This window comes from Apis cerana, linkage group LG4 (assembly GCF_029169275.1).
Source record: "Apis cerana isolate GH-2021 linkage group LG4, AcerK_1.0, whole genome shotgun sequence".
Lineage (NCBI taxonomy): Eukaryota > Metazoa > Arthropoda > Insecta > Hymenoptera > Apidae > Apis > Apis cerana.
In genome coordinates, this window is record NC_083855.1 from 5,271,289 (window position 1) to 5,288,681 (window position 17,393).

At 37.4% G+C, this 17,393-nt stretch overlaps 1 protein-coding gene across 50 annotated transcripts in view; it reads right to left on the reverse strand.

The window, feature by feature from the left end:
- Window positions 1-17,393, reverse strand: part of LOC108003363 (calcium/calmodulin-dependent protein kinase type II alpha chain) — a 125,563-nt gene that overhangs the window by 47,086 nt on the left and 61,084 nt on the right. For 27 of the 50 annotated variants that reach the window (XM_062073737.1, XM_062073736.1, XM_062073720.1 and 24 more), the window contains exons 4-10: window positions 14,866-14,920; window positions 14,042-14,180; window positions 12,978-13,080; window positions 9,967-10,145; window positions 9,511-9,633; window positions 9,335-9,418; window positions 1,616-1,676 (exon numbers count right to left, since the gene is read on the reverse strand). In XM_062073737.1, the coding sequence (XP_061929721.1) occupies window positions 1,616-1,676; window positions 9,335-9,418; window positions 9,511-9,633; window positions 9,967-10,145; window positions 12,978-13,080; window positions 14,042-14,180; window positions 14,866-14,920 (744 nt within the window). The remainder of the gene's footprint in view (window positions 1-1,615; window positions 1,677-9,334; window positions 9,419-9,510; window positions 9,634-9,966; window positions 10,146-12,977; window positions 13,081-14,041; window positions 14,181-14,865; window positions 14,921-17,393) is intronic. The other 23 variants (XM_062073726.1, XM_062073706.1, XM_062073735.1 and 20 more) reach the window with 1 other exon arrangement.

A 17,393-nucleotide genomic window follows, 5' to 3' on the forward strand; every position in this document is an offset into this window, starting at 1 on the left:
AAAATGAAAGTGAATATGATCGACGATTCCTCGCTGATCTATTTTTTTTTTTTTTTTACATCTCGCGAGATTATACTTCTGCTATTCCTTTCCTTTCCCAAAGAGACACTTCGACACTCCAACGTTTCACTTCGGGGGAATAACAATGCGAATTTTCGAAGCATGAATCTGATGATCGTCGATGAGGAGAAAACTGCTTGAGTCCACTGTGACGACGATTCGCGTTACCCAGAACTTTCCAATGCTGATATTGTCCTCTTTTCGATTGTATTAAAAGGGGGGGAAAGGGTAAGGGGAATGGGTACGATCGTCATTCTAAGAGAGACATTAACACGATGCAATTTCTGGATAACGCAGCACAGTCCTTGCAGGATATGAGGTGCGAGCCAAGTGCATCGACTATGAGGTAGTTCACGACGTGTGAGATGAGAATATATCATGATTGGTAATTAATTAAATCGGAGCAAGCGAGGATGAAATTCGTCCAACGATATGTAAATGTATAGAAAAAGAGAGATTTGATTAAAATTGTGAGGATGCGAGTCAAGAAGAATAAATTTCACCTCGCTGCTCAGGTTGTCGCCGTATTTTTACACGAATTTAATGACTCTCTAATTCGTTTGGTGCACGAGCAGGAATGATATCTGGTGCTTCACCTCGTGGATCATTCCACTTTCGCAATTTCATCTCGCCATTTTGACCGATTAATCTATATAAACTCATTAATGAATAATTGAGATAAATATTTTTCTAAAGAATCGTACGAGGCGTTGTACACTGATCTCATTATCGAATTTAAAGTTCCGTATTATCGTAGTATAACGTAAGAGGCTTAAAAGAAGAAGAAGAAAAAAAGAAAAAACATACAGAGAAGCGGTAGAACGCACAACAGTTACTTCCCATCCGGGCAAAATTTAGAAATGGAGCCCTCGACCACTTTTTTGTCGCCAACTTTGTCCTTTACCCTTTTCCTTTTTTGCTTTTCGTCCACGAAAACTCGAGTTCCACGAGAAAATCAGTGCGTAACACCTCGGTCCCTTGGTTAAGCCGCGCCATTGTCAACCGCGCCTCGTAAACACCCACTGTTTTCTGTCCCTCGAAAACAAAGAGGGACAGGGATTGCGTTGACTCGAGTTGTTGAAGGGAGATAGTGGGTTTGTTAATAAGCGGAATAAAAGTACGCGGTCGGCCACGTCGTGAAGCACCTCTTGAAAAGAACGAAAGGGCTGATGAACGGATCCTTTGTATAAATACATATATAAATACATACATATATATATATACAAGAGAAGAAGGAGAATTTATTAACAAGAAAACATGGGATGAAGAGTCGAGGTGGGTATTCTTTTTTTTATGGGTTATGAATTCTGGAGAAAGATGCATATATATATAGAGAGAGAAAAAGACAGAATTACATAGAAAGTCGTAGAGAGAGAGAGAAAGAGAAAGAGATATAAAGTCAAGGTGGTGGTTAAAAAGAGACAGAGGGTGTGTGTCAGAGAGAAAAGAGAGAGAGACACAAGGGGGAGGGGTTGGGCGTAAAAATTTAATGGGAGATATAAAAGTACTGTCTGTCGTGGTCCATGAAGCGCTGAAGAGGGCCGGAGGTACTTACCCTGTGCATCATACTTACTGGAAAAGTTCCTCGTCGCCAACATCGTCGTCAGAATAGCGCCCTGCGGACAAAAAAAGAATACAGGCCACGGATTATTCTCTGTTGCGTCTTAATCGAGAGCCGAGGAAGCAAGAAATAACGACTCTGTTCAAACTTTGGGCGGGGGAGGGGCCAAGACGAACGGATGAATATTGAACGAAAAGTTAATCGCCCGAGAATGAACTTGCTCGAAATTTCATTGCTTCGTTTATTAATAACAAACTAATTCCTTTTTTGTTGTACTTTGTTTATAATTATGTATTTGGTTAGAGATGAGACAATACATATATCTCTCAATTTTTCTTGGAGAAACTTTATCGAGATGATACGTTAAAACACGACGAAATCAGCGAAACACTTGTAAAATAACGCGTTGTAAGCATAATACGGGCGCCATTTTCAATGCTTCAGAATTCAGAAACACGAGAGAACTTGAACGAAATCCAAGTAGGAATACGCACAAATACTCGTAACCCAATCCTTACCGCTTATCTCAGCTGATAATCGACGATGAATTTCACTTTTTTTAATTAATTAATTAATTTCCAGAGAAAAACCAAAGAAGAAGGAATCACTAAATATTCCAATTATACGTAAAATTTATTTCGACCAATTCCTAAGGAATCACGTCTCTATCCTTACTCTTATAATGAAAATATTTTCCATCTTTAAATAATACATAACCAAGAATCTACCATTCAGATATCACTGGAGAATGTAAACATTTTCAGACACGCTACTTTGAATCTAATAGATACTCTTCCAAGTTCAGATAATCGAAATTCGACGTGAAACTTACTTACATCGATATCACTAACCGATCACCGATCCAATATCAAAAGAGAGACTTGAAAGATTTTCGAATATTGCGAATACTGCGAATCACGAGCGTCTCGTCGATTTTTCAGCCCACGTGTACGCACGCGAACGAAACTGGAGCCTCGTTCAGCTCAGCTTCTTTGTACGTGGCTGATGGCACTTCCGGTCGTCGGTATTGCACGTTATTACGTCCAACTTTAGACTCTCTCTAGATCTGCGCGACGACAATTCCTTACGCCCGAGGTATTTCCACCTTCTATTCCAAAGATGAATATTCCAAAGGTGAATAACGATGGATTAATAATTGACCAATTTATAATTCTCCCTCCCCTACGTCTTTTATCTATAAATTAAACGCCTCTCGTGTCGACTCGTGCTGCGCGATATTGCATCGAGATCGTGTCCTTCGTCGCATTAAAAGATAAAAGAGGCGGATAATACACGTTTGTATTATGTTATTCGTTGTTATTATTATTATTATTATTCGAGTTCCGCCAGATGGGCCTCTTTCATTACGCACGTGTTTATCTCCAACTCGATGTATAACTTCGATAATTTCAATTTGTATACAGAAAATTGAAGGTGGAATATCGGTTTCTTTTCTCTTCTTTTTCTTTTTCTTTTTGTTTTAATTGCGATGACTCGCGAGGATGTAGAAAGGAGGAAATCGATTAGAGATAGTCCCTCCGATTTCTTATTTTTATTTATGAGAAGAGCAAATCAGGTTGCTTATTTATTCTTTACGTATTGCGTATAGAATTCGCGCTCGAGTCTCTCTTAAATCTACATTTCGTAATATCGTTCTTGCATCGCTTCGTTTAACGCGAGTTTAAATTATTTGTAGAAAAGAAAAAGAAACGTATAAAATAAATCTTCGTTTTGCGTTCGTTTGAATTCAGGATTTACTCTTTCAAAGAATAAAGATCCTCAGGATATATAATATAATAAAGACGGGAACTTGATATAAAAAAAAGATTCGTTCCATTCTGGAATGCACTTTTTTAACGATGAATATTTCGATATTATATTCTCTCTCTTTGAATCTTTCCTTTTTTTTTTTCTTTTTTGATATGCGTAACAATTGACCTTGAACGATATTGTAAATGACCTTCAACTATATTCCTCGCCACGCGTTTATTCACATATTCGAATAACAGCGAAGAAATAATACGATTTATCCTTCACGAGTTCTTCCTCTTGCGCAAAAAGAAATAAATCCTTTCCGCAGGATACAAATTCGATCCTTGGAAAATCTTGCGAGTATCAACGCGAGGTCTGTCGTTTCTCCATAACGAAGAGTAAGTACGTAAATATACGTTGATTCCTGCGAATCAAACAACGAGATAACAAAATTAGATTAAAATTGCAACGAAGGGACGAATTGCTGGAAAACGGATACGCGTAGAATTCGCGGCAAATACGAACGGGGTAAAGCAAACATCGCTAATAAGAGCGGCGATACATCGCGTCCGACGTTATCGGTCGAGCATCCAGAAAATATTTACGACAAATATTTGCCCGCAGAACAATCGATTTCGATTAAAGGCATGTTTCTATTTTCGTAACACGCACCGTGACACGCGGCGTGTATTTAAATTTCGAATATTAAAATACGATTCTGGTAGTGGAGGAACGAAGTCCTCTTCCCCCTCCATCTATTAAATATTCATGCAAAGTTTCTTTACAAATCGTAAGGCTACGGTCCGCGCGCGTGATAAACGAGAATCAATTCCTTCGTTTAATTGGAACAATTTCCACGGATTAACTCGATGGAGCGCTGTTGCGATGTGATATCGCGTGTGCGTTCAATTTTTTTTTTTCTTTCTTCTGCCGTTGTTCCGAGTGCCGAGTACATCTCGAGCAAAAAGTATATGAGGAGTAGTTGTTAAAACGAAACTACGTTTTCTCGAGATTAATTTTAGCGGATTATAATATGCATGGAAAATATTGAAAACAATTCTCGCATTGATCATTTCAAGTATTAATTTTCTGCGTGAGAAAAAAGGAAAAGAAAGCTTCGAATCGTTGCGATTCTTTGATTGGAAATTGTATTTATTCTAGGTTGTTGTGAAATATTCGTGATTCGCAAATGTTAAAGTATGAAACTATTAAATTTTCCATGTAATTGTACTCGCGCTTTATTTTCCGCTACGTATTCGTATAAGTGTATTGTTCTGTGATTCTTTTCTTTCTTTTTTTCGTGAAATAAGTATATACATTCGTTTAAATTAACATTTCTCCCTCGATGCGAGATACAAAAGATATTAATTGTAAAATACTCGTGAAACCGTGAATATATACACAGAATTATATTAACTTTTATGTAAAGCAATTATTTCGGTTAAAGTGAAAAGCAAATGTGACATTTAAATTACAGAAGCGTATTTAACTCCTGTCGAAATGTTGTCGATCAATGAATTCTTCGAAAATCCAAATAAAACTACGAATTTCAAATTTTTTCCAATTTCATTTCTGCCCGTAAATAACAATTTCGAAATATATGGATAATTTAATACGTAAATTAGAGCAACATATTTACTCCTTTTTTTTTTTTAAAAAAATTCAAATTCCAATCCTTAAACTCTCAAAAAAAAAAAAAAATTTCCACGATAAATCGTGAAACACCCACAAACATTCGCGTTAATACTTTCTGTAGGCGGAAAAATTTCCATTATCTCTTTCTTTCATCGAAGAATCCATCGAAGGAGAATTACTCGTAAAAATTACTCTTCTCTTTGATTACATCGCGACACCATAATTCGAGTAACAATTTCGCCGTGGTGGAATTGAAAATCTCTCGTGATTAACGCGTGAAAATCTTCTAAAAGCAATTCCCTTCTTCGAAGGAAAACAAGAGAGGATACACGTGTCTAAACGCGAAAACAAAAGGGAAGCGTCGTTATAAATCTATGTATAATCGAATAGATAAGCTTGAGACTAAGTTTTATGTTTATTTTGATCTCTAGAAGAATCTAAACTACGTGTCTACCCGAATACATTAACGTTTTGTCCGAGTAAAAAGAAAAAGTGAGGAAGGGGGAAAAAGCACAGAGGATTGGTTACAAGTTCGAGTGTTTCTCTTTGAGAAATGAAAAATGGGAAGGGAGAGAGCGAAGATGGAATGGAATTACTATGTTCCAGCTTCGACAGTTCTCGTGACGATTGAACAAACTCGTGGAAAGGGGTCGTTTAATAACCCTTGTTCAAGCCAAGAACCTGGCTTCTCCTATCCCTCTTCCACTTATTTCTTTGATGTTTCAAGTCTGAAGTGTTGGGTTTTTTCGTAGAAAATTAAAGACGAACCATTCGATTATTTAACAGTTTTGAAATTTTCTTGCAAGGAACTTTAGGCTTTCATCGATTATTAGCAGAAGGATATGCGTACCTCAAATGGAACGGTGGTTTCCTGTTGCCTGCACAACCCGAATTTACTCTTCAATGCTTTCATATTCGACACTCTCGGCACACTTTCTCTTCGATAAAATTTAAAACTCGAACAACTTTTTTATCCCAATCACAAATACACGATTTCCATTGTATCTTGCACGAAAGATAATAATAATGGTGATAACGCGTCTCTTGGAAATTTGGAGATAATTCCAAATAAATTAAAGAACTAAGATAATTCCATATCCAAATTATTATTATTTCCAGCAACACCTTTATTACACGACAAGATCTTCCCTAAATAAAATGATTAAAAAAGAAGAATCAAAGAGAGAATTAATCAACTAATTCCAATTCTGAATCCAAATTAACAACAACGATCCACCTTTCATTGTGCTACATTGCTTAATTATACTCGATCCCAAGCAAAGAAACCGAAATGGCATCAATAACGCTCCTCTAATTACCAATATCCTAATCACCAAATCGCAGAACCAACGATTTCATTAAACGTGATTGCTCTCTCGTCGAACCGGTCACGAAATCGTTATTAACGCCATCGAGGGAACGGTTTAATTGAAGCAGCACAATCACCTAAGAAGTAACGCACGAAAAACTTTCGTCCGTTTCCAAATGTAACATTAAATTCGAGCGTTAATTACGTTTCGGTTTAATGGAACGATCGCGTGATAGAATGGCTCGTCCTCGAGACTTTCGAACGAAAAAGGGGTGCCCAGTGGATTAATAATTGATTCTGATTCTTGGTCAACATTGTACGAATCTTTGAGAATACGACGATGAATTTAGTAAAATGTTTAAAGCAACGTGTTTGATATATTAGATTTCTAGATAGATAAATAAAATAATTTATAATCGACAGAGATTAGGAATTTAAGAAGAGTAGAAATGAAATGGAATTATCTCATTCCTCCAATTTTCCTCGACGTATAAAATATTCGTTTTATTGAACGCGAATTATAAAATAATAATGAAAGAGCAAATCTATCTACGGAACAAAATATTTAATGGCAAAGATAACAAAATAATGACCGTTCCCTCGATCAACTAAATTGCTAAACTACCACGCCAATTATTACCACCATTATCGTGTCTGTATACATTAAGAAAAAAGAAGGAAAAAAGGAAAAAATCAAACGAAAAAAAATTACAAGCTTTGCAAATAAGATAAAATAAAGAATAAAAAAATCACGTTTTAATCGCACGCCAAGGAAACACGTCTTCTTTTCGCGAGGTCAGAAACGTGATCATCGAAACAAAATTTCACCGATCTCGATATTAATATTCGACACCACGTACACACAACGATCCACTGCTCGACGAATAACTATATCATTTTCATTCGACGTGATTGGCCACAGAAACGCACTTGATTCGAACGCACACGATTCGAACGACAATTCGAGCGGCACTGCTCGCAACAGTTGGAATCGTGATAGTCGACCGAGAGACGTTAGGTAGGGGAGTAGGAAATCCACCAATTCCCAATCGAAGAAGGGGCCTACGCCACTTCCAATTCACCACGCGTTTCGTTATCGAAAGTGTTTTGAAAGGGCGAGATGTGAAACGAGATTTGCGAACGTTACGGGTAAAAAATATACCCAAACCGATTCCGATTTCCTTTCTTTCCCTGGTTAAAATGAATTTTTGCGGAATATCGTTGCTATCGGTGGATAATTATAGAGAAACGAGGATTTTATCGTTTTTATACATCTGCGAAACCTAGATTTAGTAGATTTTGTACATAGAGATTTGGAATAATAATCTTTTTTTTCTTTTTTTTGAAAAACGTAAAACGATTGAATATCGGGAATGGTTTTTTTTGAATATCGAGGTAATTTTACAGTAATAATCGCGCACGATTCAAGTTTAAAAAAAGAAAGAAATACGTACGAGTGTCTATTGTAGATACGAAGATGGATCGATTGTTCGCCAGTAGCGAAAGGGGATCTGAGGAAAATGGCCACGTAAGGCAAAGCGAACTCAATTTCGAGTTTCCTCTGACCAGTTCGCCACGTAGTTCTACACAAGGTATAAATGGAAGCCGATGGTTAAACGCTAAACATCGGTTTATCCTGACAGAGGCCCATGGCGACTATAGATCATTTAACGGGCTGGCGCACCTTAACACTCCACGTCTCGAATCGAAACTTGCGTGTAACTAGTTAACCGGAGTTCCGCTACAACACGTTGCCCGGCGAATTTCCGTTGTTAATCGAGAAACTCGCGACACCGTATTCCACCCTCTAATTACTGCTCCTTCGTGGACACAGCCTCCTGTAATATTATCGTTTTATTCAACAATCGTGCTACTGGATAGAAATTGGAAATGTGAATAAGTTGTTTTATATTTTCGTTCTTTTTAAATATCTTGAGATTCGACTTTATTAATTTTTCGAAAAACTGGAGAATGTTCGAAAGGAAATTATTTTAAATTAAGAAGAATCTGTTTTATCGATTCTCTTTCTAACAAACGTTATTTGCTTTAGAACTCGATTAAACCCGATTAAAATTAGGAAATCTTTAAACCGCTATAACTCCGAAGATAGTGATTTCCGGTGGACGAATGAACGATCGTTAGAAGCGCGGAACCTTCCCCTTTAAAACGCTTTTTCGTTTATCTCGATACGACTTCCGGTTCCCGAGATATCGTCGCGTAAACGAAGGAGTAATTTTTAATCCTTTACCCTAAACCCGATTAAAATTAGGAAAACTTTGAACCGCTGTAACTCCGAAGATAACGACTTCCGGTGGACGAGTGAACGATCGTTGGAAGCGCGGAACCTTCCCCTTTAAAACGCTTTTTCGTTTATTCCGATACGACTTCCGGTTCCCGAGATATCGTCGCGTAAAGGGAAGCGTAATTTTTAATCGTTTACTACTTCTATCCTTGTTTCTTATTCGGATCTCTCGCTCGCTCCTCGTCTCACTGACCTATCCCAAACTCCAGACGAGTGACCGCGTCGATTCTTGGAAAAATGCATAGTTGGCATTTCTAGGGAAAAAATGTGGGTCACTGGGTCGCGGATCCATTCGTTATTTTCGTATTACCACTTTGAATGCTTATATCTCGGCAACGAATTGAGATATCGGGATAAAACAAAAAGGGACTTCAATGGCGCGGTTTCCTCTATTTTTTAAGCGAGTTTTGATGATAAAATTTTTAATTTCTTCTCGCGTTTTTTTTATATGAAAAGTCAAAGTTTCATTTGTCACTTTACAATTACGATATAAAATGTAAATAAGGATACAGTTTAGCATGCTTTTTTTTACATAATTTGTTATATTTTCTCTACACAGAAATCAACAATCTAACAATAACTAATATTTCGTTACACGATTAACATCTTAAGGCAAAGAATAAAACTTTGAATACGGGTAAAAAAAAGAATGCTAATTCTCGAGTAAAGACTTGAAAATTCTTAAACTCTATTAATAAAGAGGAAATGATCTTACTTTTAATTTGCGCCTTGCGTTGAATTTCTTCAAGCAATCCACAGTCTCTTGTCTGTGGACAACGGACGCGACACGTTCACGTTGCTGTAACACAAGAAGAAAGAGAAAAATTGTTAATCATCGAACAAGTTTTTCAGGCGATATATAGATAGTTTCACGAGATTGATTTCACTTACGCAGATCCATGGGTGCTTCAATGCCTCGCTTGCGGTGATCCTTTTGCCTGGATTCACCGTCAGCATCTGATTGATTAGGTTCTTGGCTTCCGGCGTGACGGTGTCCCATTCTGGGCTCGGGTACTGCGCCAATAAATTAAACGAATGATTCGTCAAACGGTGCAAAGGTCGATCGATCGATTTGCTCGCGACTTTTTAGAAACTAATTTATTTTACTTGTGATATAATTTTATTCGAATTAAGTTGAGTCACTGATAATTTCCATCGATCCATAAATAATTTATCGTAATTCTGAAATTTAATCGAGACAATATTGTTTGTACAATTGAACAACGCAAGAAACATTTTCCTTCAAATCCGCCGCGCTGAGGAATTTTTCGGAAAAAAAAAAATTGAACGATACAAAAAGTCGATCGTAATCGAATCGAAGGAAGATTTCTCGGGGAATATTCTTACGTCGTACGATCCGGCCTTGATCTGCGCGTACAATCGATGCTGATCCTCGTCCCAGAATGGCGGATAACCGACCAGAAGGATGTAAAGAATGACACCGCACGCCCAGATGTCGACTGGCTTGCCGTATGGCTCTTTCTTCAGGACTTCCGGGCTGAGGTAACCGGGCGTCCCAGCGAAACCTTTTTGCACGAGATTATCAGAGGTCACTCTCCACAGAATACGTATATTTTTTTCGTTGAAATATTAGACGGGGCAGTATTTTCTTAATTCTTTCTTTCTACAACGATTAAAATAAATTGCAATTTACTTCGCCGTTTTTTTCATAATCGATAAAAGTGCAATTTTCGTGGGATAAAATATTTTATTTTACAGATTTATATCGTGTATTTGCAATATTTTAAGAGAATATTGTGTGAAATTTTAGCGAAATAATTTCGAAAATAACCAGCGAATATTTTATAAATATTTTCCATACGAATACAAATTGTATCACGATTCATTGGAATATTTTATCCCTGGAAAAATTAAGAAAAATTTCGTTTAAAGGAAACGATATTTTTTTCTCAACTGACGATATCGGATCCACCTTGAAGAAGAAAAAAATTTTAAAAAGAACAGAAAAGTGCAACGAGGAAAATCGGTGTAACAGAGAAAATCGAAACTAATCTCGTTGCTAACTATATTTTCTCGAGCCACAGAGAGTCGCCATTACCGAGTCTTGGAACTTTCTACGATCCAAGTTTCGAATTTCCCGCGTATGATGCGGAAACCACGGCCAAATCAGAATGTCGAGGGAATTTCGAGCTGTCGAGAACGGAAACGAACATCAGCTAGTTTCAAACTGATAGACGAGTCGAGGATGAAAAGGAGATTGTTTCAGAGATTCTCGCACATCAAAATCATTTCGATTCGTTGATATTTTTATCCCTCTTTCTAAATATCATTTTCTATCTACCGAATATGTAGAAGGAGGAAACAATCGATGCAGAATTAATTAATTTTTAAGTTTCTTTTTTATTTACATCTAGTAAAAACCTAAAGATATATCTCTCGAATAATTAAAGATTGCAAATACGAAAAAGAATCCAATATTTAAAAACGAACAAACGAAAATGCATACGTTTTCGAATACACACATTTTCACACTCGCTTCGAACAATTCTCTACCACTCCCTTTTCAATTTCCCTTCTCCTTTTTTCTTTTTTTGAAAAAAAATTTCCACACGAAACACGCGAGAAGACTATTCCAACCGCGCATCGTCTCGACCCGACCTCGATTGTCAGACCCGTGGAAAACAACATTCAATCTCCCGAACAATATGGAGGAATCTCAGAGGGCAAAGGGAGCACAGAATTTTCCGGTTTGATCCGGCCCGGTTCTTTGACCGCAAACACAATACAGAAAATCTCCCAAGCGGGGTGGGGAGAATCTATTTTGCCTGCGAAAACGCGGAAACTTTTCCAATAGCAGGGAGAGGGGGGGAGGACTTCCTACTTTCCGCGAAGTAAAAACAAACGAGAACACCCGGTCGAGGCAGGCGTCGTGCACAGGGTGTTCCATAAACGTGCAGAAAATGCGTGGAGATGATTTCGAGCAATAATTTCCCCCCTCGATATGATAAAATTTTCGTCTCGACTTAGTACGAGTTATTGATGGGACCGAGTAGTGTTGGGCACGTGATGCGATCGAGTTCGAACAAGCAAGTCGAAATATCAAGGGATTGAATGGAGGAAAATATTTATAATTATCGTATCTTACATCAATTGTCGTTCGTCCGTGGGCAAATTGTACAAATTGTGATGAGGTTGAGACGAAAATATTTTGCAATGTTTTTTGATTCGACATCCATCTCGACGATCTCTAGTTAATCCCTTGTACATTTTTGGGACACCCTAGATAAATGGAACGTTGACATTCGTTCCTTTTTCGTGTTCGACGCGGGAAAAAGGGAATCGGGAGAACGAAGGGAGACGTCGAATTCGAGCGAGCAACACAGTTAAAAAGAGGGATACGAGATAAAGAGAAGAAATTTTCTACCACTTTTTGCTCTTTTTCTTTTCTTTTTATTCCGACGCTATTCGATTAGATTATCGAGCATGAATTGAAAGGGATTCATCGTATCAAGAAATAAAAAATTTTTAAAAGAGAGAAAGAAGATATCTCTTGGAGAGAGAGAGAAAGAATTCTTGAAAAATTCAATCTTATCTAAAATGCGGCTCGCATGAAACACTCGATCCGAAGAAATTGAATTTTTTTAAAGTAATACCATGGTAAAATAAAAGGACAAAGAATACTCGAATATTTCTTATATACTTCCTCGGAAAACTTCGAATCATCGATATTTTTCGAAATGGGGGGGGGGGAAAATTGTAGTGGAATTTATTCTCCCTACGAATCTATTCCATTTTTCGAGGAAAAAAGGAGAAAAATAATAATGTATTCTACATCGAGAAACGATGTTATAAACAATATTACGTTTATGCAATATTGTTGCATCCGATACTCCTTCCTTCTCGAAACGCGAATTTTTTATTTATAATTTTCGCAACACGATTAATTTATAATTATATTTGTACAAAATCAATTTATTAAACGATACTACGACTTACTTTCGCGACGAGAAGATGGAAATACGTCCGCTCCGCTCGGTGTTTCGAACACGACTCCGTTCGAAATCGATATTTTGATCATCAATGTCGCCCGTTTGTTGTTGTTTCCTTTCGCCTCGACTCGTAATAATATAAATACTCACATTCAAATCGAAAATTACACGCGATTTATCGAAATTATCGAAGTATCCTTACGATTTTTCTACGATCTTTTCGAATCCACGCAATTTTTAGCGATCACAGTTGTAAGAAACAAACGAAAAAATCGAAACAAGCCAATTCGACCGATTTAACCCTCTGATCTTTTCCAATTTTTTTAAACGAAATCCAAATTTTCACAATTTTCGTTCACAATTCAATGATACATTCGAGTCTATTATCAGAAGAAGAGGATTGCTTACCGAACCATGCCTGCGCTTCACCCTGCACCTCGATCGCCAATCCAAAGTCCGCTAATTTCACAGCCGCGCCCTTCGCCTTACTTGCGAGGAGTAAATTTTCGGGCTGCAACAGGAAGCAGACTCGTCGACATTCCTGCTCACTCTTCCGACAAACCGTTGCCGTTGTCCTGCATTTTTACGCGGCCATGCTGTAGGTTGATCCACCAACAGGAGATATATACGTGCATGCTTGACACACATTGCGGCTCTACCTTCTACGCTGCGCTGCTTTTCACTCTGTTTTTTTTTCTTTTTTTTTTCTTTTTTTCCGAATCGTCTCTTTTTTCGTTTACCAAACGAAACGCCACCTTTCGTACGGCCGCGTTCCTTTCTTTTTTTTTTCTCTCTCGTTTCCTTCCCTTTCATCTCTCACCCGAATTAATCTTATTCCCACGAAATTTTCAAATTTTTCACGCTTCAGGAACTTTGTAAATTCAAAATTTTTTTTCCACCCACGTCGAATTTTATCTTTAGAAGAAGAGAAACTGATTTGGCGCGAAATTTGAAAAAGCTCGAGCGATCGATTTTTCTTTTTTTTTTTTTTTGGAAGGAACATTAAATTTTCGGCCACGAGATAAATTGTTGTATCGATTGTTAATGAATATACGAATAAATTATGCGAGAATATCGAATTTCGATTGTAATATAACAAAACGAGAAATGCAACGAATGCTTCCTATTACGATATTTTTTTAAGTGATGTACTTTCAAAGTATATGCATAACTCGTTGCATTTGTTGTCCGATGTTTGTCGAATAATATAATTCAAAGATTATAATGTGAAAAAAAAAGAAGAAGAAGAAACAGAAAAGAACATTTCCCTATCCATTACTTTTTTTCACCTTGGACTATTTTCTTTCTTTTTTCTTTTTCTCTTTTTTAACCCCCTCGTTCCGTTCGATCCCTAAACGTTTATCTGAAAATGTTCGGTTAAACACACTGAACCTTTGCGTTCCCGGTGTACTGGACCCTCTCAAGCATGGCGCTCTCTAGTTCATCCGTGTAACATTCGTTTCTCTACGTACTTTCAGGTCCCTGTGCACAACTCCATTGTGGTGGCAGTGGTGTACGCTTTCCAGGATTTGTTGGATACAGTGAGACGCGTCCGCTTCGCTGTAGAATTCTCGCGCCACGATATCCTCGAACAGTTCGCCGCCGGTTACGCTGGAAATCAAGGATAGAGGCTTCTGAGAGGGATTGGCAAAACATTTTCTTTCTTAAGCTTTTTTTTTGGAGAAGAAATTTTTGGAAAAAGAAAGAAACAATTGAGAACGTTAAACGATATGTACGAAAGATGTTGGAATTTTTTAAAATTTGTGAAAGAGAATTTAATCGTAATTAAATATTTAAAGAGGAATGAAAACTCGAAGGAATTGAATATCAATCGAGGTTGCAATTAAACGCCCTATAAAACGTGTGATACTTTCCAGGATGGAGCATCGATACCATGCGAGCTCATTAATATGCAAATCAAGACTGATTTAAATTCACGATGGGGGACTGTTCGAATAATTGGCCGGATGACTGGGACAAATTAACAATTATCGGGCAGAATCGCGAGAAAGATGGGAGAAATGAAGATGTTGATGCAACTTTGCTCCCTCGAATAAATAACCACGTTCAGAATTTTCTCGATAAAAATCATCGGTTAAGAATTATTTTTAATTCGGGCAAAAATTCTAAATTTATTAAACAAACTTCGGTATCGGTGATTTTAAACAGATACAATAATATAAAATTTTAAGAAAGAGAAAAGCAAGCGATGATATGAAAATAAATTTAACAAATAATCGTTCTCGATTAAATATTTCTCTTCGCGGTGCAATTAATATTTCCAAATTTTACTTACAGGTCAAAAACGAGGTAATGATAGTTCTCCTCCTGTATGCTGTCGTGTAATCTCACTGTAACAGAAACGAGGATAAAAATTATGAATTTCTCTCAGATCATCGAGTGGCGTGTATAATTTTTTTAATAATTTCCATTTCGTATTCCAATCACTTCTCGCTCAATCAATGTCTAATGAAAGAAACGCGGTTTCTTTTTACACGAAGAATTCGCGGGGAGGATCGAAGGGTTTGGATATTCGGGTTGGAGCGATCGATACACGAGCAGCCGAGTATCATTTGCATCCGTGGCAGTTTACTCGATCACGACGTTCATTAGGGTCAACGAAGAGACATTCCTCGCGATACAAACCAATGGTCCGATCGTGGTGGAATCGGGCTTAATTAATGTCAAGTGAGGCCTGGCGCAAGCGAAAATCGACGTCTCCAAGCGTGAAACGTTACTCATTGGGGAGGAGAGGGGCGAGGATCAATTAAAACGGTATTGGTGTTCATGGTGAAACCGATTTCCTTTCAGCCTGTTTTCCTCGTAGAACGGAAAAGGACGTGGAGGAATTGCGCCGAAACTCAGAACCGATGCGAATTTCCAATCTTTCTGCAGATTCAAAAATTCTTCTAACTTCAAACTAGTCATTTTGATTTCGAAATATCGAGGTATAATTATCCTTTAGAAATGTAAAAATTCCAACATGAATTATCGATCGTTAATTTTGAAACTTTATATTAATAATTCACAGCTCGAAGATATTCCTCTGAAATAATTGGAAATCGGGGAAGAAAAATCCGCGAATTTTCTATATTTTCCGAAAGACGAACAAATTCCGTTCCATTTCCAATCGTTGAAAATCGAGATCTCGAAGGATCCGCGATCGAGTCGCAGTACTCGTTAAACCGAGTGTAATAAATAGTAACTGGCCGAATGGTTGGGGTCAACTTCCCTATAAATACCGAGCGAAGAAGTTGGCGCCGTATGGGATGCACCACGGATGTGTTTATGATGGTAGTTCGAAACGCAAACAAACGATCGCGCCGGTTGTTGACGGAAGTTGGAAATTTTCGGAAAGTGTTGCGCGTTCCGACTTCGACGAAATGCAATCTTCCATCAAAAATATCAAACGTATCTCTGTTTACTGCATTAGCTGCTATACGCATGTGCTCGAGTATTACAATTTCGATTATCTGTTCACGATTAATTGTATGCAACAATTACGTATACACGATTCCCCATTTTTCCGTTATTAGATTTTGCATTATACAAAAATGTAAGACTCGAGAAATAATTGCCTGTCGCGGAAATTGGAAAATGGATCTCGTCGTGATGTTTAAAAAATTAAGAAGATTATCGGGATTAATGAGAATCGGTCGAATCGACTTGTTTCGATCTTTTTTTGTTTGTTTTTTACGATTGTGGTTGTTAAAAATTGCGTTTGATTGGAGGAATCGATGTTGGTTTTTTTACTCGACCGTAAAAAATCGCAAGGATACATTTAATTTCGATAAATCGCGTGTAATTTTCGATTTGAATGCAAGTATTAATGTTATTACTCGAGTCGAGGCGAAAGGAAACGACAACAAACGGGCGACATTGATAATCAAAATATCGATTTCGAACAGTCGTATTCGAAACACCGAGCGGAGCGGACGTGTTTCCGTCTCCTCGTCGAAAGTGAGTCGTATTATCGTAATATTATTCAATAAATTAATTAATTTTCAAATAATTATAAATTAATTATTGCCACTATTGAAAATTATAAATAAAAAACGCGTTACGAGAAACGAGTATCGATACTGCATAAAAATGCAATATTGTTTATAATTTTTCTAAATTTTTATAAAAATTCAAAAAAAGAATTATAAACAAATTTCTATAAAATTCACGGATATTCCTTTTCGAAATAAATTCAATCTCATAATTAAGAAGATACTCGTTTCGCAACTTTCGTGAAACGAAATTCGATCTTTTTTAAAAACAAACTCGCAAGAAGAAAAAAAATTCTCAAAAAATTCCGGAAAGAGAATTCGAAGAGAGATCTCGGTTGTCACGCACGGGCAGAATTTAATGAAAATGGAAGAGATATCGAGAAAGAGGAAAGAAGACATCCTCTCACCACCTTTCGAATGGTCCTCGAACCGATTGGAGGGGGAAGAATAGGAGAAGGAGCCTGTCTTCTTGCTCTTGGATGCCCTCCACCGATTCCAATAAGGATCAAGATCGAAGAAGGCCGTTGGAAACGGCCGTTATTGTGGGAATTTTTATCGACGAGGATGGTGGCGATGGTTTCGAATCGACGTAATTTTTCTACAACTGACAAGAACTATCGGTTGAGAAGAGGGAGTTGGAAAAGAGGGTTTCGACGGATTCTTTCGTCGTTTGGAACGCAATGCGCGAAATCGAAAGGGAAAAAATCGTGGAATTTGTTTTTCGAATTTAATTCAATTTCATTTTCTTTCGCGACAAATTCGATCGTCGTACATTGGTTGAAAAGAAATTGCAATTTTTTTTAATATAGAAACAATTCTTCCGTTTGGA